At 39.7% G+C, this 24,101-nt stretch overlaps 1 protein-coding gene across 1 annotated transcript in view; it reads right to left on the bottom strand.

Moving 5' to 3' along the window:
• LOC136857465 (uncharacterized) overlaps nucleotides 1-24,101 on the bottom strand; it is a 263,084-nt gene that overhangs the window by 3,337 nt on the left and 235,646 nt on the right. Inside the window, exons 9-10 of the mRNA XM_068225070.1 lie at nucleotides 23,910-24,089; nucleotides 11,409-11,541 (exon numbers count right to left, since the gene is read on the bottom strand). Of these exons, the coding sequence (XP_068081171.1) occupies nucleotides 11,409-11,541; nucleotides 23,910-24,089 (313 nt within the window). The remainder of the gene's footprint in view (nucleotides 1-11,408; nucleotides 11,542-23,909; nucleotides 24,090-24,101) is intronic.

The following is a 24,101-nucleotide window of genomic DNA, read 5'->3' as shown; positions in this document are numbered from 1 at the left end:
CCGACTGCTCACCACTAGCACCTGCACCAGAAATGGTACGTGAAGCGTCACGCATGGAGGGATGAATGACATTCCATCATCGTCTCCGATGAATCCCTCTTCTGCTTGCAAAACCACGATGGCCATATCCGTGTATGACGGCATAGTACACACCTGGCCGAGGCTTGTATTATGCACCGTGGCCCGGCACCTGGACTTATGATACGGGGTGTCACCGGATTCCAGGCCCGCTCGTGGCTAGACCGCATCGCTGATACACAGGCCAGCAACCGTTTCACCGTGTTATTGTTATTGTCACCAATCTCCAGGGCCAGCCTGGGACACTATACCTCGGTTTAGTGTAAGAGAAATCCTACTGGCCTTAACTACGCCAATAGCGACATTTATCTACTTATCTACCTATCTATCTATCCATCTATCTATCTATCTTATTCGCTATCACATTCAGAACACACCTCCGACCGTTCCTGGATGACCACTATGTCACATTGCGCCTTTGGCCTGCGGGTTCACCGGATCTCTTGCCGAACGAAAACGCGTGATCTCTCTGGGCAGACGATGACCGGCCTGCTACAGGACACCCGCGGCCTCAACAGGTGAACTTCGGTACGCACTGATACATCATGGGTGAAGACACGTCAGACGAACATCTGAAGTCTCTTCCTCTCAATGCCGTTGTGTGCAGCTGTGGTTATTGCGACTCTCGGTGTTCTGTGCGTCTTACCAAGCTTCAAGCTTAATTTCATGTGTATAATGGCTATTCTGTCCAGTAACTAATCTTTGTGGTGACTCGCGTCCTTCTTAGCGTTGGAATTTTAAGGGCCATCAGTGCCTTTTGCCTCCCATAAGTCCAACCCCTCGTCCACGTCGTGGGAGTTGCGCAACGGCACGAAGTATGGGATTGCGTGTAAAGGTGATGTACGGCGGGGACTGTGTGTGCCCCAGGACCACTGCGATAGCTGTAAAGGCCCTTCAAGAACCCTGGAAAGTGACGGCTAACGGGGCTCTGATGAAGTCCTCAATGGCAGATGCGGCGGAGAAGGAGACCTTTGGAAAGACAAATCTGACAGAGAAAGCAACCCTGTTCCGTGAGGTTAAATAAATAGGGGGAAACCACTGCCTTTTGATGAAGAGATATCTTCAAAGGCTAAGGGAGACAACCTGTACAAAAAACGGCAGACCTGGAGGCTCAGATAGCAGCCCCACCACCAAGCTCGGGTGCTGGGGGCTAATAACTTGCACATCTTAAATCCAATTATTAAAGAAACTGGAGTGAAACCGCATGGATACCTCGATGACGGACTTTGGCCAGAAACGGAAAATGAGAATTGGTTGTTGGAATGTTAGAACTTTGACAAAGGAAGGTAAGCTAAAGCAGGTTGAGAAAGATATGCAGAATTATGGCAGAATGATGACAGCTAGATTTCAAGGTAAAATTCGAAATGGAACAATAGTAGTTTGTTATGTACCAACAGAAGTATCTGATGCCGACATGAAGGATCAAATTTATCATCAGTTGAGTGAAACAATGAGGAATGTAAATAAAAGAGATATTGCTCTTATTATGGGTGATATGAATGCGAAGATTGGATCAAATAATGAGAGACTAGAACATGTGATAGGGAAACATGGATTAGATGAATGATGATGGAGAGAGATTTTTAAATTTGTGTGCCATCCAGGAAATGGTGATTGGATAAACAATCCTTTCTCACAAAAGGTGTCATAAGGTTACATGGGATCACCATATCACAAAATAGAAAATCACAGCGGCCTTGTAGCTATTAGTAAGAAATTTAGAAGATCATTGATAGATGTGAGGAACAGATGCTGGTAGTGATCATCATCTAGTAGTAGCTGAGTTTAAATTGAAAATAAAGGCTGCATCGAAGAAGTTTGCAGCTAGAAAAAGGAGGTTCAACATAAGAGGAGGAAAGAATTTAGTCTGGAGTTGAAAAATCGGTCTGAAGTCCTTTCAAATCTCGAAGAAGAGTTGAGTTTGGAAGGAACTTTGGAAAACGTTAAGAACACTTATATACAAACCTGTGTAAAAGTAATTGGTTACAGGAGCTATAAACACTGGATGTCTGAGGAAACATGGGACTTTTGGAAAAACGAAAAGAGGCAACAGCTATAGTAAATCAAAGCAGAACAAGACAGCAGAAGTCAGAAGCCCAAAGGAAATATCCGGAAATTTACAAAACGGTTAAAATTAGTGTGAGAAGCGATAAAAGAAGTTGTATTGGCCAGCAGGCACAAACTGCAGGGCAAGCTGAGAAGGGTGATATGAAACAACTCTATAATATTACAAGGAAGTTGTCAAGAAGGGGTCATAGGAACAGTAAACCAGTGAGGTATAAGCAAGGAAATGTGTTGTTATCACATGAAGAACAAAACTGAGAAGATGACAAGAGTATTTTTCAGAAATGTTAAACAATAATGATGGAAATTAGCAGGAAATGCAAGAAGTAAATGATGGCTTAGACAGTGAAGACTCAAGAATAAAGCTAGATCCCCCAACAAGGCATGAAGTTAGGTTAGCATTGGAACAATTAAAGAATGGCAAAGTAGCAGGTATAGATAATATAGATGCATAAATATTAAAGTGGATGAAGTGGCCACCATAAATTTGCTCCTACCATTATTGGGGAAAATATGGAAAGAAGAGGGAATTCCATCTGATTGGAAAGAGGGCTTGACTGTGAAACTTACCAAAAAAGGTGACACCACAGTGTGTAAGAACTGGAGAGGAATAACACTACTGAGCACACCAAGTAAAATTCTCTCTACAATATTTCTAAACAGAGTAAAGGACTCAATTGAGAAGCGTCTTCGAAAAGAACAAGCTAGTTTCCGTAGACAACGCAGCTGCGTTGATCTAATAAATACGCTAAGAATAATTCTAGAGCAAAGTAATGAATGGCAGGCCACATTGTACTTGACATTCATAGACTTTGAGAGTGTGTTTGATTCAGTAAATAGGACTGTAATGTAGAAGATCTTGGTGAAATATGGAGTACCGCATCATAAGATCTTAGATCTCATGAAGGAAATGTATGAAAGATACATATGCAAAGTAGTACGTGAGGGAAAGCTCACAGATTATGTGAATGTCTCAAGTGGAGACCACCAGGGATGAATTCTTTCACCAAAAGTATTTATAGTGACGCTCGATAATGTCACGAGAAAAATGTTGGGTAGAATGAATAAAAGGAATAGAATGGGGAATGGGGGAAAGACTGGAAGATTTAGAATTTGCAGATGATATTTGTCTTTTGCCTTCAAGAATTAGAGATATGAAACACAAGTTAGAAGGATTACGGAAGGAAGCTGAGGCTGCAGGACTCAATATAAATGTTGTTAAGACCAAGTAAATGAGAGTAAATGTTTAAATTGATGAAAGGTTGTTTGTGGCAGGAGAAGAGATTGTAGAGGTTAAAACATTTTCCGAATTGGGAAGTGTAGTGACAAGAGAAGGAGGGGAGAAGGAGGATGAGGAAAGCAAATGGAGCCTTCATGCAGCTGTATGTAGTGTGGAAGAATAACAACATTCAAGGAAGACAAAAATAAGAATTCTCAATACAAATGTAAAATCAGTCCTTTTATATGCTTGTGAAACTTCACTATCACTAATTTCTTGCAGACATTTATAAACAGTTGCTTACGACGCATCATTAACATCAGATGGCCTGAAATTATATTCAGTGACGAGCTATGGAGAACAACAAAACAAGTTCCAGTCTCAGTGGAAATCAAGAGGGGGAAATGAAAATGGATAGTCATACTTTGAGAAAGCCAGCGGGATCTATAGAACGCACAGCATTGGAATGGAATGCGCAAGGGGCACGGAGGAAAAGTCGTCCTAGGAAAACCTGGAGGAGGGACTGTAGAGGTGGAAGCCCTTGAAGCAGGGAAGGAAGTTAAAGCATTGGCAAGTCGACGACTACAATGGAGACGTTTCACGGATGCCCTATGTTCCAGTGGGAATGAGAGGAATTAAGTCAAGTAAGTCAGTGCCTTTTAATATAATTCCAAGTTCTCAATTAATACAGTTATTAATGAATTGTACAAAGTACGATGTTTTTATGTTATTTTGACGAGAAATTCGCTTATCAATAACAAGCACGGTATTCGTAATGTATTCATTAACTCCTCAATATCCCGCTACATCTTACATTTAGCAGCATAAATTCAGTAGTTGTTCTTATCTACTCTTTACACGTTCCCCGTCTAAGTTACCCTTTAAATGTTCAGAAACACCGAGCTCGATAGCTGCAGGCGCTTAAGTGCGGTCAGTATCCAGTATTCGGGAGATAGTGGGTTCGAACCCCACTGTCAGCAGCCCTGAAGATGGTTTCCGAGGTTTCCCATTTTCAAACCAGTCAAATGCTGAGGCTGTACCTTAATTAAGGTCATAGCCGCTTCCTTCCCACTCCTATCCCATCGTCGCCATAATACTCATCTGTGTCGGTGCAATGCAAAGCAACTTCTAAAAAACGTTATTATTATTATTATTATTATTATTATTATTATTATTATTATTATTATTATTATTATTATTATTATTATTATTATCATCTAGGGACGAGCAGCCATGTTTATAATAGGTTCAATTTTACTAACACAGTACAACAGGTCATAGATGACCCAAGTGTTCATTATATAAAGTAGTGGATCGGGAACAGATTGCTCTGGTATGATACACACAATGACTATTCTAAGTTTTCATTCATCTCTCTCAAATAAATAAAAGAACAAACAAATCTCTACAATACTTTTTCACTTGTGATTCAACTAAGATGTTAAGTGAAATGAACTACTGATTGTTAAAGGGGAGCCACAACACTTGCAAACGCATGCACTTACAGATCAAGCTTACCAGGACAAAATAATTTTCTTGAAGAGTAGTTTAGGCTTATAAATAACCATTAAGTAATTGTTCCTTTATATACAAGAATGGCTAATGCATATTTAATTCCTTGCTTGCCGACATTCAGCAATGAGTACATTTAAGCTGAAAATGAAGCTCATACAATAACTCTCTCTTGCATGATACAGAGTTATAATTAAGTAAGCGAAGATAACCTGTAACAAATAGAAAGGGAATATGAACAGTATATTTATAAAACAGATAAAACAACAGTTATATTGTTTTAAGTATGACCGTACATGGATATTAGTTTCCTTTATTGCATTGTGATCTCATCGAAAGCTAACCGTTGTCTAATTTGTTGTAAGTTAACTCTTGATGATTTTAATCTACTATTAACTGTCTATGTAAATGTCAAACCCACACGTAGTATGATCATAATATCACAATTAATGCCGTTCATGATTCCCTTTTAATAATTTTTTTTTTCTTTACGTCGCACCGACACAGATAGGTCTTATGGCGACGATGGGACAGGAAATGGCTAGGAGTGAGAAGGAAGCAGCCGTGGCCTTAATTAAGGTACAGTTACAGCATTTGCCTGGTGTGAAAATGGGAAACCACGGAAAACCATTTCCAGGGCTGCCGATAGTGGGGTTCGAACCTACTATCTCCCGAATACTGGATACTGGCCGCACTTAAGCGACTGCAGCTATCGAGCTCGATCCTTTTAATAATAATAATAATAATAATAATAATAATAATAATATATTATAATGGAATTGTTGCTCTATGCATTTACTGAGATCGTAAAAATGACGATGCTGAGTACATTAATTATTAAAACAAATTCTAAGACCTACAGAGTACCCCACTGACAGAAACCACACCAAACCAAACCCCATGGCGCAAGAACCCCGAAGGCCATGGCCTACCAAGCGACCGCTGCTCAGCCCGAAGGCAGTGAGAAAGACCTGACTTTATTTTGTGACGGCTCTAACGGAATCACTTATTCCAAATTTTACAGGAAGTAAAAGAAAAACCTACGGTATTTATTCCGGTAAATACGTCGTTCTTCATAGTTTGACTGCTATAATGTGTGAGAGAGTGAATGAAGGGGTCTGATGGTTCTGTACTGCGTGATATATCTATAGGTTTTCACAAAATCAATATTGGCACACTGTACATGCTACGTTTTCAAACAAAACTTATAAATTTCTAATACAGGTGTGCTTCAAAGGATAAAATATGACAAGAAGAAATGAGAATACGCTGTTTACATGTATGTTCGCCGAAGTGTCCCTTTCAAACAGTAATCATAGCTAAAAGTCTTCTGCCGGCGATTCATATTATTGTGTAGATGGCCAGTTTAGTATTACAGACCAATATTCCTTTGCCTCTTCTGGCATAAATTCGATCAGTTTCCTGAGGCCATCTATTAATGATAAATAGGGTAATGTATTTTGATAGAGTAGCATTTGGCAAACTCTCTACTTTACGTAATAGAGAGAAACCTTCAGAAACTGTTCCATCTATGAAAGTAAAAAAAAAAAAAAAAAAATGAAATGGCGTATGGCTTTTAGTGCCGGGAGTGTCCGAGGACATGTTCGACTCGCCAGATGCAGGTCATTCTACTTGATGACCGTAGGCGACCTGCGCGTCGTGATGAGGATGAAATGATGATGGAGACGACACATACACCCAGCCCGCGTGCCGGCGAATCGAACCCGGGACCCCTGTAACCAAAAGCCAGCACGCTAACCATTTAGCCGTGGAGCCGGACTCTATGAAAGTGAGTCCTGTTATTTGACGATGACTCGCTGCAATATATCGGAATTCACTGTAGGCGCTCACTTGGAACGTTATTTTCTCATCATTTTATACTTTCTTCCCAATGCTCCTGTCTGACAAGACATGCCTCTTGTAGTGCTGTGGCCACCATTTTTGAAGTCGATGGTTTCCATACTGGAGATCTAACATCACCTGTTACTTGGACAGCATTTAATGCATGTGCATTGCATGTGCTGCCATGTTGCATGCGTACGGAAGCAGAGTTTGGTTTTAAAAGTTAATATATAACGCACATGTGACGGTTTCGAACCAAACGGGTAGGTGCGAGCTTCAGTTTGTACATGCAGGAGACATCATATGTTACCTTTTCCAACGAAAAACGGTGCTGGAAGGGAACGAGAGACGTGTGGCGAAAAAAAACCAATTGACGAAATGTGTACATGTTACCGTTTCGAAATAAGTGATTCAACTGCAATAAAATAATAATAATAATAATAATAATAATAATAATAATAATAATAATAATGTTCTTGGCTTTACGTCCCACTAACTACTTTTACATCTTTCGGGGACGCTAAAGTGCCGTAATTTTATTCCGCAGGAATTCTTTTACGAGCCAGTAATTCTACCGACACGAGGCTGACGTATTTGAGCACCTTCAGTTACCACCGGACTGAGCCAGGATCGAACCTGACAAGGTGGGGTCAGAAGGCCAGCGCCTCAACCGCCTGAGCCACTCAGCACGGCTAAATGTAATGATCTTATCAACACGAAGAGTTATGATGGTCCACATCTACGAACTACTAAAACTGAAAGGATGACTCTCATTGCTGTCATATTAAGATGGATTTAAGTTCGGTAACAATATCAAATTGCAGTTAGTTACACACCTCTATGATGATTTATTCTGAATCTTTGCGGATATGAAATGAAATGTCGTATGGCTTTTAGTGCCGGGATATCCCAGAACGGGTTCGGCTCGCCAGGTGCAGGTTTTTCTATTTGACTCCCGTAGGAGACCTGCGCGTCATGATGAGGATGAAATGATGATGAAGACAACACATACACCCAGCCCCAGTGCCATTGGAATTAACCAATTAAGGTTAAAATCCCCGACCCGGCCGGGAATCGAACCCGGGACCCTCTGAACCGAAGGCCAGTACGCTGACCGTTCAACCAACGAGTCGGACTTTGCGGATATCAGAATAGCAGAAGGTACCTAAATCTTTTTTATTGCTATTTGCTTTACGTCGCACCGACACAGACAGGTCTTATGGCGACGACGGAATAGGAGAGGCCTAGGAACAGGAAGGAAGCGGCCGTGGCCTTAATTAAGGTACAGCCCCTGCATTTGCCTGGTGTGAAAATGGGAAACCACGGAAAACCATCTTCAGGGCTATCGACAGTGGGGTTCGAACCCACTATCTCCCGATTACTGGATACTGGCCGCACTTAAGCGACTGCAGCTATTGAGCTCGGTATACCTAAATCTAGTATTTAGAATGAATTAATTTTGTTATTAAAGACGTGCATATTTTCATCAATTATGTTGTGTGTATTCTTAGTATATAGATCATCTTACATTCATTGATTAATAAGATCCAGTTAGTACACTCAACTCTCCATACCTCAGAATGGCAAAAGCCTTTCATTCGTAAATATCGACTTTTAGATTTGTAGGACTCTCGTTAAAACCTCTAGTTCGGAACGTATCACTTCCACGTCATAATGAAAACAAAATCAGATACGTGTTTATAAGGCAAACGTCTCTTGCTTCTGAAAGGTCAAAGAACTGAAGTTAGTTACAGTTAAAATCAATAATATGGCTCACGTTGACCTGTGCGGTAAATAACTCTAGATAACAAGATGCGGGCCTACTGACACAATACAAGGAGCTCATGAGCCCCAGTTCAGAAGTCTATCTACTCAGACATATTTACAAACTGTCGCAGGATTGTTTGGAAGCCAGTCCAAATCTCGTTTTCCTAGAAATAACAAGTCATACAGTTGTGGCGACCTGTTTGTCTCTCGAACAATACATAGTGTCAAAATGCATAAAACAATGAAAATGAAAACCTACAACCTGTTTTCCAGTCATTGACCGGGTCAGGGATGTAATGAATGAAACATATATAGGCTGTTATTACAATGGGGTCGCCACTCCCAAGGTGATTTATATTAATGAGTGATAAATGCCATGAAATGATAATGGAGAGTGTTGCTGGAATGAAAGATGACAGGGAAAACCGGAGTACCCGGAGAAAAACCTGTCCCGCCTCCGCTTTGTCCAGCACAAATCACACATGGAGTGACCGGGATTTGAACCACGGTATCCAGCGGTGAGAGGCCGACGCGCTGCCGCCTGAGCCACGGAGGCTCTGCATAAAACAATATCAAATATAAAAGGACGTAGAAGATAAATGCGAACCGGTACCACTAATAATCTCCCCCGGCTTCACACGGGAACAATTTTAAATTTGTAGTGATAGGTCTTATAAGATTTACTTGTAGATAACATTAGTCATTTTCCTTCTGATGTATGAGCATAGCTCAAGTCTCTTCAGGCCGGCTGCCTGTTTGGCTAGCTCCTTTCTCCCCATGTGATATTTAAACCATTCCGTCACTTTCACTAAAATGACAACAACTCCTAACCATTCATGCAAACTGAATACTGTGATGGGTATTTATTTATTTATTTATTTATTTATTTATTTATTTATTTATTTATTTATTTATTTATTTATTTATTTATTTATTTATTTATTTAGCGTATGGTTTTTTGTGCCAGGAATCTCCGAGGATATGTTCGGATCCCCTGGTTCAGACGACCCGTGGTCGACCTGCGCGTCTACATGTGAAATGATGATGATGATGATGATGATGATGACGACGATAATGAGAAAGCGAGACGTCGGAGCTCATCGTTGGTACATAGCCTATTCTTGCCGAATAACATCAAGGGGTCAGAGGTCTGATAAAGACTTAACGTCTCCATCCGGCGAACGAATTACCATAAACAGCGTCATATATCCTCACTCCATATTAACACTCCAGAGAGGTTTGAAATTGAATCTAGAATTTTTGCACGCAATCTAGCTATTGGAAATTGTATCCCACGTCGTTTCTTACCCTACCAGCCAGCATTCTGATGGAGAAAATGTTTTCCACCAACGGGGCTCGAACCGACTAACCACGGTGTCAGACCATATAGACTTGACGCCTTAACAATTACAACAATCGTAAATAGTTTATTGAGGCCAATAAACAATTCATTTCGATAAGGATTACGTGATCAATAGCAGAATAAGGTTCATAATGTTAAGGTTGAATTGAACTGCAAACTACAATATAAAAGCGTTTTCTGAGGGCTACCTTTCACAGATGCGTATACCTTCGTAAACTTTTCGTAGAGCTTTCAATGCTCAATTATCATTACACAGATACTCGGGTTTCGCCAGCGTCAGCCAAGAAACCTATCGAATTACCTTATCTTCTTTGAATTATTTCACTAAAATTGCCATGGCTCGGTTTTCTCTTGTTCTAGATTAATTATACCAAAATTCTCCTCGATAAATTTTCTACACAACGGTGAAAACTGTATCAAAATTCACTGAATGATTTTCGAAATTAGCCCACACAAATCCAAACATTTAGAATATGTCTGATTATTATTATTATTATTATTATTATTATTATTATTATTATTATTATTATTATTATTATTATTATTATTATTATTATTATTATTATTATTATTATTTGGTGTTAGAACTACGATTGAATAGATATCGTTTATTTCATTCACCCATCATATCTAATCTGAACTGCATAAGTTATTAGACCTACTGAAAAGTAGAACTCCAGTAAATTATAATGGAAATATTACTCACCAATATCAATATTCTCGTTTCATTTGGATGGTAGAAAAGGTTCTGAATTTATTCAACATTCTCATTTTTAAATTTGTATAATTTAATTTCTCAACACTCTATTATCTCATTCGTTAATGTGGTATAATCAAGTGATCCACATCCGTGAGTATTTCCCTATAAATTATTTCTGGCGTGTAATAACTAGAAAGATCATGGTCTTTAATGGTACGGCCTAGATTTTTATATTAGAAGTAGAATATATGTTTGAAAAAGGAATATCGTATCTGGTCATTTTAAACAGAATGGACGCAATAATTTTAGGTAGAAGTCTACATAACGATTTAATAATATTACTACTGTAGTAAAGAAGTAGCTACAGTTAAGAGTAGGTAAATATATAACATGAAACAAAAACGACTAACTGAACAAATCACTATTCATTTTTAACACTCTGAATGATAACGTGTAGACTAGGAGGGCAAAAGCAATTTCCATTTTCTAAATGTCCGACTCGTTGGCTGAACGGTCAGCGGTTCAGCGGGTCCCGGGTTCGATTCCCGGCCAGGTCGGGGATTTTAACCTTAATTGGTTAATTCCAATGGCACGGGGGCTGAGTGTATGTGTTGTCTTCATCATCATTTCATCCTCATCACGACGCGCAGGTCGCCTAAGGGAGTCAAATAGAAAGACCTGCACCTGGCGAGCCAAACCCGTCCTGGGATATCCCGGCTCTAAAAGCCATACGATATTTCATTTTCTAAATACAAAAGCATTTTCAATGGTGAGACGAATTCATTTTCTGAATATTAAAATAATCGAAGGAGGTGTTAGAAGCAAAAGAGTTTCAAAATAAATTACGATTTATGTTGCCTTACCGCTGTCGATGTTACTGGTGTAAGAGTTCCAGAGCTGTTGGCACTTTTAGGGGGGTTGCATTCACCAGCGTAGAGCCGTAATGTCACAGGTACGCCAGTCTCTAGGAGCAGCTCCTTCTTGCACACCGACATACTGAAAATAACATGAGCACCCACTGAATACAATCACTGAGCTCTTATACTGTTATATACCGAATCTCCACACTGCTGTAACCAAATAATGAAACGTCATTAGAACCATTATTACAGGAATATTATTGAAAAGGCATAACCTGTTTCCAGTCATTCGACCGGGTCAGGAATGTAATGAATGAAGCCCCCATCTAGCGGTGAGGATAGGATGTGTGCCGGCTGCCGAAGCCTCTGGCAATCCTCTGGGGCAATGTTTAATGACTGACAGATGAAATGAAATGATACTGGAGAGTGGTTACTGGAATGAAAGATGACAGGAAATACCGGAGTATCCGCTTTGTCCAGCACAAATCACACATGGAGTGACTAGGATTTGAACCACGGAACCCAACGTTGAGGGGCCGACGCACTGCGACCTGAGCCACGGAGGCTACAGGAATATTATTATTTTTGTTATTATTTTTTGCTAGCCGCTTTACGTCGCACCGACACAGACAGGTCTCATGGCGACAGTGGGACAGGGAAGGGCTAGGAGTAGGAAGGAAGCGGCCGTGGCCTTAATTAAGGCACAGCCCCAGCATTTGCCTGGTGTGAAAATGGGAAACCACAGAAAACCATTTTCAGGGCTGCCGACAGTGGGGTTCGAACCTACTATCTCCCGAATACTGGATACTGGCCGCAATTAAGCGACTGCAGCTATCGAGCTCGGTATTGTTATTATTATTATTATTATTATTATTATTATTATTATTATTATTATTATTATTATTATTATTATTCATACACTCCTCCACAGGAAATATGGGTAGCAACGGGGCACGGGATGTACCAAGTGCCTTACAATAATAGAAGTATTTACACATTATAACACAAATATTGATGTACAGCTTTATACAAAACTGTAGATCACGGGATCTTCATTCTTGCGAGAGGAACGATCGCACAATGTTGCATGTTGACAGGAGGACAGAATGTTGCATAATTTTGTAAATGCTCGGTGGAAGACCCAGTTCCTGTAGACTCTTGTGAAGTGTGTGTGGAATGAGACCGTTCACTAACAGAATCATAGGGACTATCCGTACCAGTTTAATCTTCCAGATCCTCTTGATCTCTTCTGAAAGTTCTTTGTATTTGTAGATTTTTTCACGGTACTTCCTGTCGGTGTTGGTGTCATTGGGGATAGTGATGTCAATAACGAAAGTTGTCCTAGTTTTCTTGTTTACCAGTATGATGTCTGGTCTGTTATGGTTGACTGTTTTGTCTGCCACTACAGCAGTATCCCAATAAAGCTTAATCGACTATTATTATTATTATTATTATTATTATTATTATTATTATTATTATTATTATTATTATGTTATTCGTCTGTGCTCGACGACTCAATTTAGTTCATGGAATACAATGTGTTTTTGAAAATTTCATATCTCATTTCATCTCCTCCCTGCGGATGACCAACTGGTTAACTGGTTACCGTGCTAGCCTTTGGTTCAAGGTATGCCGGGTTCGATATCCGACAAGACAAGGATTTTAAGCTTTTTTGGTTAATCCATCTAGCTCTGGTAATGTGATTGCGTGCGCTGTCTTCAACATTAGATTTCATCCTTGGTAGGACTCCATCCTCACAGACACACATGTCGCCCAGGGACGTCCTCTCGGAAGACCTGCATCAGGCTTTACCGGAGACCATACCCTATTATTTTATACTCGTATAATAGACCGTGGAATTTCCTTTAAAGGAATCATTTCTTAGGTTGAGGATATCAGAGGAGGTGGGTTGAGTATACACAGTCCTCTCCAAATACCAAAATACGCCACTGTATAACTCAATAATTTCTCCGATCCCTGACGCTCCACTTAAAGCAAACGGGAGAGTTATGACCTTACTAAACCCTCATAATCTATAGAACGTCTGATCACGAGAATCTCATTAGAGGCATGCATGTGCCTTTAGCAGCGCAGCCAGGCATCACTCAAATACGATTCTGAGCTGTCCGTCGTTCATCACTCATCCTCCCTCTGTGGCCAAACCTTATGGGTTCTCTGTTCCTCAAGAATCTAGAGTATTCAACCAGAATGCGTACTTAGTCTAGCATAGCTATACGTCAAGACACAACGTCCAAGGCTTTCAAAAAATATTAGATTGTAGGTGACTAAGCGAGTTGGCTGTAAAGTACGAGTCAAGCAGTTGCAAGTTTGTATAGGAGGCAGTGGGTTCGAACCTTACCATCGACAACACTGAATATTGTTTTCTACTGTTTCCCATTCTCACACCAGACCAGGGCGGTACTTCATAATAATAATGCTATTTTTCTTTACGTCCCGCTAACTACTTTTACGGTTTTTCGAGACGCCGAGGTACCGGAATTTTGTCCCGCAGGAGGTCTTTTACGTTCCAGTAAATCTACCGACACGAGGCTAACGCATTTGAGCACCTTCAAATACCACCGGTCTGAACCAGGATCGAACCTGCCAAGTTGGAGTCAAAAGGCCAGTGCCTCAACCGTCTGAGCCACCCGGCCCAACGTTTTTACTTCAATTAAGACCACGGGTACTACCTTCCTTATTCCATTGTTCCTGAGCCGCAAATCCAAATAATCTAAATAATTAATCTTCCCAAGTTCTTTCCTGGTGTAACGGTTCTTTGCCAATGAACTCCACCGAACTCCGAAATGTTTTCATCCCAACTTGGACACAGTTTGGCTCTTGGACACTACTTCAGTACCAATTTCGTCCAACTGCCATCTCCCTTGCGGGTAACATGGTCGGCCCACTGCCTTTGTGAACTCTTTCTATCTTACCATGTAAAACACGTATACGTCATACCTCTTTGGGGTGTTCTGTATTTCCCATTCCTAAACTCATTTAGTGCCCAGACTCCAGAGCCATTAACCAGCACAGGGAGAATGCACTAATGGAGAAAAGTTTTTTTCGTATTTACAGGCATCTTTTATATATCTGAAGATTACCGAGGGCCTGCCAAATGCTTGTCAAATGCTTGTCAGATTTCTAACTTCAGATCACACTTCATACTTACAAACTGGCCAAGGTACTGTAGATGCATTCGCATATTTCTTAAAAATGCTGTAACTTCGGTGTGAGACTGTATATGCGGTCGTGTAAAAAGACTAAAATCAAGGTGAGGAGGTGATTTTTCAAAGACATTGTCTTTCAACTACCAAACGAAAATGACTAATTCCCGCTTCCCAGAAATCTTCTTCCGAGCATTACCGGTACTTTTCGAAAAGGAGGGTCGTCTGTCTATTCCATTCAACCTTCTTTTAATGACAATAATCATAAATAAGAATAAAGCGTAGGATCCGAGTGTAAATCTGTATATAAAATCCAAGTATCCTTTGTCTGCATGGTGTGTGTGAAGTAGTTATTGATAATTTAGAAGTGCTATTTCTTGAAATGCGATTCTTAATCTGAGCATGTGTTCAGCACGGTGAATCAGATTATTCCAACGTTGTCTGTGTTTTGTTCTTTACTGTGAGATTGCTGTTGAATATTTTTTATGCAAAGTTTATAATTATATAATTATATAATAACACCATTTTGTGCAAGCGAATAAGATCGTAAAATTTTCTAAAAAGCAAGCATAGGCCAGTTTGTAAAATAAAAGAAAGACTTGTTGTGTTAAATGTCATTAGCAATTTTTTTAGCTCATGTAACGACATGATTAACTTCAATTAATTCATTAAATAATTTTAAGTGCCTCTATGGATAAATAATAGAGTTAATAATCTCAACGTGTGTTGTATGAGAAATTATCTTGAATTAAAAGAGAAAGTAAAGTATACTTTTGTAAATATAATACGGATAGATTTTAAGGGATACCATGTTTATCCACCACCTCAGTCTAAGTGGACGTCTAGTGTTTCTGTTTAGTTTAAAGAGATACAAGTGAAATCAAGCCTTAAAATAGCATTGAGATTCAAGATAGTTTAGGATGGAGTTCATCCACTTTAATTTCATTTTGTAAGCCAATGGAAGGCTAATTTTACTTTTCTTTTATTCTTTACAGAATAGCCAATATGTCAACGATGTTCAAGATATAAGATTTAATTTTTAAACTTGCTCAACGATCTTAACTTCGTTAGGGTCAAGAAAAACTTCAGCAAGAATCATTTTATTTGTTAATTTCATTATTATTTGTGCATATTTATAATAGTCAAGCCTATTTTTAAATAGTTTTTGTTGTATTGTCGTCAAACCTTGTCCTTTAAGTGCCTCCAAAATTAGGACAGCTTGCAAACGAACGGTCCACCTTCAGATCTCTCGTTTGCTGGCTGAGCTTGACCGAGAAATAGGGGGCACAGTATGTATGTATGTATGTATGTATGTATGTATGTATGTATGTATGTATGTATGTATGTATGTATGTATGTATGTATGTATGTATGTATGTATGTATGTATGTATGTATGTATGTATGTATGTATGTATGTATGTATGTATGTATGAGGATGGTTGCCCAGTTGTACGTCCTCTTAAGACAATAATCATCTCCTCGAACACCACATATTTTTATGTATGAAATAATAACGAATGTCAATAATAATAATAATAATAATAATAATAATAATAATAATAATAATAATAATAATAATAATAATAATTGTTACCGTGGTTTGGTGGATTAGCAGAGGTGAAAGAAGGTGCCGGGGTGAATGGGTCTAACTACAAAATTAAAGTTAATTTAAAACTGTAACAGGGTTATATTTTTCTCTCTTTTAAAAGGAACCACAAGTAACAACAAAACTTAACAACTTCTAACTAGTAGATATAACAATGGTACCCAGCTTAGAAATATCCAAGATTTCAACTTTTAACACACTTTGGGAACAAGTCCCTAGTTTTACAACTTCTGAACATCCCACCTTACAGAGGAGCAAAATATTACAAAGGGCAGAAATCCCCTAATAACATGGAGCACTTGCTCCCATCTTGCAATGTCAAGCCTCCTAGAGGCACATTTCCAATACTTAAAAGAGCTGACCCGATCTCAGTTTTTCAAGCCTATTAAAGGCGATACCAGGCTTTACACTTAATTGCCATCAAGGCACAACTTACACAAAATGAAACGGGGGTATTTCGTACCCAACCTACTGGGCCTTAGTGGAAAAAGAACAGGTTAAGTAAATGGCCCAAAATACAAAAATGAATGGAGGCGTGTACTTCCACTCCTACACATACATTCTTAAAACCTAAGAGGCACTAGGCCGATGAAACAGGGGGTATTCCCAAACTATGGAGGTGACTCGTATAATGAATAAATTTAAGACATTAAGGAAGAGTAGAAAATCGGTTACCAAAACGTAGTCACCTCAAATCAAAATGAAGGGGAGCTCGAGAGGGTAAAGCACTCTCTATCCCCGATTTACAGTTAAAGATATATGAAATTTTTACATAAACCGGCACAAATTTACATTTTTAGAAAGGTAGGTTACATTGTAAAAGTTTCGGACCTTTCCCGCGGGTTAAACTGCTGAGCTAGCAAGAAATAAAGATGTTAAGCGGCCATTACCTTACTAAAGAACTGCTGCCTGATGGAAGAGGCCGTCCCGCCTCCTGCTACACGTCCATACACTAGGTTAGATGTTGATGAAGTGGCCGAGAGGCAAGAAAATCAGCAGTTTTTATACCCTCGGGGAAGGTTCGAGACCTTTCATGAAAAATTAAGACATACCCATAGGCTTTTATTGGGTAGCTTAAAATTACACCTCAAAAATCGAAGAAATACACGATTGGTCAAATATTACAGAAATTCTGGATTGGCTAAGTTCAAAACTGGCGGACAGAAAGATTAATATTGTCACCCCACAAATGAAAGAACGAAATTTAGTAAGGACAAAAACTTATGAGTACAAAATTTCTTCAAGAAAGTTCCTTCACTTCGCACCAGGGTGCATGATCATAGTTTTTTAGTCGAGACATCTATGAGAGAATGTCCACACTTCTTGATAAATAGTAAACAAAAACAAGTCGAAATTCACACAGTGACATCTTCAGAGGAAAAATTTAAGTTGGTCTAGTTCCAAGTTCAGTGTTTCTCCAGTAGAGGAGTTCTAATTGGCGCAAGATTTAAACGTACGGCGTAGAGGTGTACCACCCGGTACAATAATAATAATAATAATAATAATAATAATAATAATAATAATAATAATAATAATAATAATAATAATAATAATAATAATAATAATAACAATATGGCCTCGGCTACCGTGTGCAGACATTTCAATTTGACGTCATCTGGCTGTCTGCTAGTCAATTTCGACGTTCCGTTTTACTCTAGGCCCACTAGATGGCAGACTGAATAAACCGAAACTCTCTTGGGCGTCGTCTATGGCTGAGATTTAATGAATTTTGTCTGGTAAACTCCAAATGTGTCACCAGAGATTTTTTACATGCCCACATCGTACGACATGGAGTGTGGAATGGAATTTTTTCCGTCCTTCAAAAATCCGACTACCTCTGCCGGGTTTGAACCCGCTATTTTGGGATCCGGAGGCCAACACTCTACCACTGATCCACAAAGTCAGCTACGAATGTCAATAAATAAATAAATAAATAAATAAATAAATAAATAAATAAATAAATAAATAAATAAATAAATAAATAAATAAATAAATAAATAAATAAATAAATAAATAAATCCGCATTAAGCAATATTTTTGTACAATACCGGCAAAGATCCCAGTTTAATAATATCAGTTGTTATTCATTACAACGATGAAGTAATTTCAGAAACGCCCTGTTGTAACGATATTTATCTTGACCTGAATTGGTTTGGGTACGGTACGGTAGAATGCAGAATGCATGCGGATTAAAATTTCTATGAATCGATGAAAAGGTGAAGTACACAACCTTTAAAAGCAGCCAGTCTTTCCAGCTATTTTCTAATGCATGGATGTAACGTAAGTATGACCTCCGTTCAACATAAGATAGTAAGTTTGGAAACAAAATTAGCAGCATTAAAAGATTTAGATGACAGAATGAAACTGACAACAGTTACAAAAAACGGATTTTCGCAACCTACGTTGACAACATTTTAAAAAATCTATGAAAATGTTATGAGTGAAATGTTCGATCCTGCACGAAAGCGACTAAAGACAGCAATTTCAGGTGATGTGGACAGTGCTGAAATAAAATGGTTTAACTAAGTGAGTGTTCAGAATGTTCCTATAGGAGATGTATGATCTGCTAGAGTGTCCTTCATTTCACCGAATTGGTTAAACGAACTTTAAAGCTAGCAATGACTGACTAAAAGACTTCAAGAACAAATATGACATTGTTCAAAGTGGTGGCTGGAGAAGATAAGTCTGCTCCTATTGGTTATTCTCGTTCGTGGCGCAAACACCTAGACGCTTGATGAACTTCAAGAGCTTGCCAAACAATAAACATGAAAATTCAAGTAAATTGTGTATTGTTTGCAGCATATATTTGTACATTCGTTCATTTTAAAATTTAAAACTAATTTTCTTTTCAGCTCCTTGAACTTCGCTTTTATTTGCTATGAATTAACTAAAACAAACCAAAACCCCATGGCTAGAGCCCTGCACGGATGCGGTTATTCGCGAAGTTAGTGCCTTGGCGGACACAAACTGTATGGCAGTGCGGATAATATTGCTGATAGTTTCTAAATAATGACGTTTATTGATTTTCACCCATCTACACTATTGTTTTTGCTTGTGGTTACGCGACGCTTGACAGTGGTATGGGAGAATGGTGATATATAAAGAGCTTTAAACCATAAAGCCATAAATCTGACCTAAGCTTAACTGGCTCCTGTCCGCAATTAATGGTAGGAAGGATCAAAAGTCAATACGTCGGTAATTGTCTCAAGAGAAAATCCCTCATAAACCTGCGACTGTAGGGGTTCTGGTGCCAGGTGTCAGGCCTGTTGTATTACGTTGACAGGTCTATCAGTTTCAGTACCTTGGGTGTAATATACTGTAGTTAAATATTTAAATTACCCGTGGATAACTATTTTGCAGATGCAGATGCGGGTTCGGATGCGGATATTATTTTGTATACCCGCGCAGGGCTCTACCCATGGCACTACAGCCCTTGAAGGGCCTTGGCCTACCAAGCGACCGCTGCTCAGCCCGAAAGCCTGCAGATTACGAGGTGTAGTGTGGTCAGCACGACAAAAACTTTCGGCCGTTATTCTTGGCTTTCTAGACCTTAGCCGCTATATCACCGTCAGATAGCTCCTCAATTCTAATCACCTAGGCTGAGTGGACCTCGATTCAGCCCTCAGGTCCAGGTAAAAATCCCTGAACTGGCCCGGAATCGAACCCGGGGCCTCCGGGTAAAGGGCAGGCACGCTGCCCCTACACCACGGGGCCGGCCATGAATTAACTACAAAAGTGAATTTTAGTTTTTTACAATCAGCTTTACGCCGCGCCTACACCGATAGGTCTTTTGGCGACGATGGGATAGGAAAGGCCAGGGAGTAGAAGGAAGCGACCGTGGCCTCAAATAAGGTACAGCCCCAGCATTTTCCTGGTGTGAAAATGGGAAACCACGGGAAACCATCCTCAGGGCTGCCGACAGTGGGGTTCGAACCCACTATCTTTCAGATGCAAGTTCACAGCCGCGCGGCCCTAACCGCACGCCTAACTCGCCCGGTCAAAAGCGAATAAGTAGGCATGGATGACAGATACAGTTTTTATCCAGTGGCTGGACAGAGACATGAGTAAGGAAAAGGGGATGAATGTACTCCTAGTGGATAATTTCACTGCACACACCAATAGCACAAAAACTTGAAAATGTTTGATTGTATTACTGCTCACCCAACTGCACTTGTATAATTCAAACGCTTAATTTGGGAATCATCAAAAACTTAAAGATGATGTTTAGTACGAAACCAATTAGGCCGAAGAATGTGATAACTAAGGCTCGGAAGTTGAGGAAAAATCATTTTTCTCTCGCTACCTCTCGCTATTTGTTTTACGTCACACCGACACAGATAGGTCTTATGGTGACGATGGGATAGGAAAGGCCTAGGAATGGGAAGGAAGCGGCCATGGCCTTAATTAAGGTACAGCCCCAGCATTTGCCTGGTGTGAAAATAGTAAACCACGGAAAATCATCTTCAGGGCTGCCGACAGTGGGGTTCGAACCCACTATCTCCCAAATGCAAGCTCACAGCTGCCCGGTCCAAACAGCACGGCCAACTCGCCCGGTCTTTTTCTCTCTAGTGTCCGAAGCTGAGGCCCATCATATTATATTTTCATTATTGCTTATTGTTGGCCCCAGAAAGGTTTTATTTGCCTTTTTTGCCTTGCCAGCGTTCTTGGCTAATTGGTCCTTTTTTAGGTCTTAATGACTTTTTTTGCAACTTCGCCTTCATCGACTACATTTTCCCTGCCCATTCTCAATTCGAATCACCATTAGTTTATCCATCACTTCTTAAACCTTTTTTTAGTAAATACATAGGTTATATTTGAACCATATATGGAAAGAGTGGAAATGATGTGAAAATAAAAAGAAATGAGAAAATGAAATGCTTGAAAAAACTGGGATATCAAATGATATGCAAGATAAGTGAAATATTGAAAGAAATTTTTTATGTGAATGTTTTCGAAGAGGAAGACCTCACTTGCTTCAGGTATGAACCTTTAATATCCGTTGATGTGGAAATAAGTTTCTCATTGTTTTGCAACGTGCTTCCTGACAACCGACGAACCTTTACTGAGGTAAGGTTTTCCAATTCCAATTTCTGTAACTATAATGTGGTTAAGCCAAATAGGATTCCAGTTACTTTAATTTCAATTTCTTTCTCCAGAATGTCCCTTGTAGGTTTGCTGAATTAATTATAGGTGGAAAAAGTTTTTCACTCTAAATTCTGCAAGTATTTTTTTAACGAACACAGAATTACGTTTTTAAATTATGTTAATCTACAAATATATAATGTCTGAAAGAAGAAGTAGTTCACTGATATATTTTTACACTTATGTTGCCTTACGCCTTATGTTGCATACCACCAGAATTTTGCATTTTTAAATATTATATTCCTTCATTAGTCCGCCTCTGTGGTATAGTGGTTAGTGTGATTATGTGCCACCGCCGGAGGCCCCGGTTCGATTTCCAGCTCTGCCACGAAATTTGAAAAGTGGTACGAGGGCTGGAACGGAGTTCACTCAGCCTCGGGAGGTGAACTGAGTAGACGGGGTTTCGATTCCCACCTCAGCCATCCTGGAAGTGGTTTTCCGTGGTTTCCCACTTCTCCTCCAGTCAAATACCGGGATGATACCTAACTTAAGGCCACGGCCGCTTCCTTCCCTCTTCCTTGTCTATCCCTTCCAATCTTCCTATCCCCCCGCAAGCCCCTGTTGACCATAGCAGGAGAGGCCACCTTAGCAACGTACTGGTCATCCTCCCCAGTTGTATCCCCGACCCAGAGTCTGAAGCTCTAGGACACAGCCCTTGAGGCGGTAGAGGTGGAATCCCTCGCTGAGTCCGAGGGAAAAACTGACCATGGAGGGTAAACAGATAAAGAAGAAGATATTCCTACATTAAATATGTGATAAAAATTATGAATGAATTTGGATAGCTGTTTTACGTCAATTTTGTCAGTTTTAGGTACTTTTTGATTTTTAAAATCTTTTTATAGGTAATTTCTGTCAGTTTGTAGGTTTACAACTTGCGAGCCCTAGTGATAAACCTAGAACGGAAAATGGAAAACGTCTAAAGTCGACGTCAGTCAAGCATATGACATGATATCAAATAGGTGGACGGAATGTACAGCAAACATATTGTCCGAGACGGTTAAAGAAAAGTACGACTTTTAAACAGTGATGAATATGATTACACCGTGCATGAATTATAACTGCAAGACAATCCTAAGGAAGGTCTGGAATTGCATGGAAAAGCTACTGGAAAGAACACTAATGAGCTTGCTGATGACAATGTGTCAGTTTTTCCAGAGTGCAACCGCATAAGTGAAGAATGGGAAAATCTTACGTAGTGAAGGTGAAGATTTAGGAGATCACAATTTTGTTGATGAAAATTTAGTAACCAAAAGAAATGGTAAAAATAAAAGTGTGTACTGCAACTTATATTTTACGTGTTACAAAAGAACAGTTAATACCTTTGGAGACTGAACGATTCGCATTCGTTAAAGATATTAAGAGCAAAAACAATCAAATATTACTGATTTCTTCCAAAATGTATTCCGAAATCTTAATTTAAATAAGGTTCAAGTTTGCCACAAATGGAAGGAATGAGTCGAAATGAATCAAACAAGGCTGCATTTAAGAGAGCCTATAGATACGTCAGAAAGCCGAGGCGGCGAGCGCCGAGAGCCACAAAAAGTACGTGTACTGCTCATGTTGAACCACTGATAAAGATACGCTCGAGAACACTCAAGATGTCATCGAGTTGATGGACATTGGAGACAGTGTGATTTACCTGCAGATCCCAGTCAAGCAAAATAAGTAGAAAACCTCCCTAACCCTAAACTCTAAGGCATCTATTATATATTAGGACATTGGTGGTAACACCATTTGACGTGGGCATTGTGTTATATGGAACTTACTGTATTAGGGACCCTGTTGGCGCTACCAGAAACTGGTATCCGCCTGATGGACGAGCTTGGCAACCACTCGGGACGCAAACGGTGTCTCTGGACACACACTGGGCATTGCTTCAAATGTAGCCTATCATACTAAGACACTGGTGGCGACAAATGGCTGTGACCCATTCCCTCCTCCCTACTCGCTTATTCCTCAATCAGTTCCACTCGTGCTGTTCTCAAAGTTCGTTTTTGTTTTCAATTCTGTTCATATGACGACCAATTTCTCCTCTGGAGTAACACTCTTCTTTATTCTTGTATCAACACCTGTTAATTCCTCTTTGATATATCAAAAAAAGGAAAAAAGACGATTTTGACATACGAAAGTAATTTTAACATTTACTGTCTTCTGCAAAGTTCACGGAAAACAATGTAGAACATTTATTTTTCTTGCCTCGAAGCCAACATTGAGTGTATGCCAAACTTTCTCCTTTCTTCATTTTTTCCTTTTTCATAAGCAGAGCTAGCAAAAGTATGTCCTTGATTGATGACACATTTTAAAATGAATCTATACATAATTTCTGGTGGCAATACTAGTATCTACTGAACTTTTGCGTTGGCAACACCTTCGGTGCAACTACCTGTATCGCCAGCAGTGTCCTAGAGACCTAAAGCTGTCAGCTCTAAGCAGTTAACATCCTCCAACACGCACACGGCGTATTCTGCATTCAAAAAACCTGAGGCCGGGGCTACGGCACACCCTCATCACATTTTTATAGCGCAGTTAAAGTACAGTAGGTAAACCTACAGTAGCGGTATGTAATTGCATACATACACTTAGTTCATACCTCTTTCCAAAGCTGTCGACAAGTGTGACCCTGCGGACTGCCCATGTAGGGGATCCACTGGACCACCAGCCGCTGTAAGCCGTGTACAGCAGTTGTATCTTGACAGGATCCAGAAGGACAGGATGAGGTACTACGATCCTTGCTAGTGGCTGTTCCGCTTTCAACATCTCGTCGTCTTTCCTGGAAAATGAC

Source organism: Anabrus simplex, chromosome 1 (assembly GCF_040414725.1).
Source record: "Anabrus simplex isolate iqAnaSimp1 chromosome 1, ASM4041472v1, whole genome shotgun sequence".
Lineage (NCBI taxonomy): Eukaryota > Metazoa > Arthropoda > Insecta > Orthoptera > Tettigoniidae > Anabrus > Anabrus simplex.
Note: the sequence above shows the minus strand (reverse complement) of the source record. Positions and strands in the feature narration are given on the sequence as shown.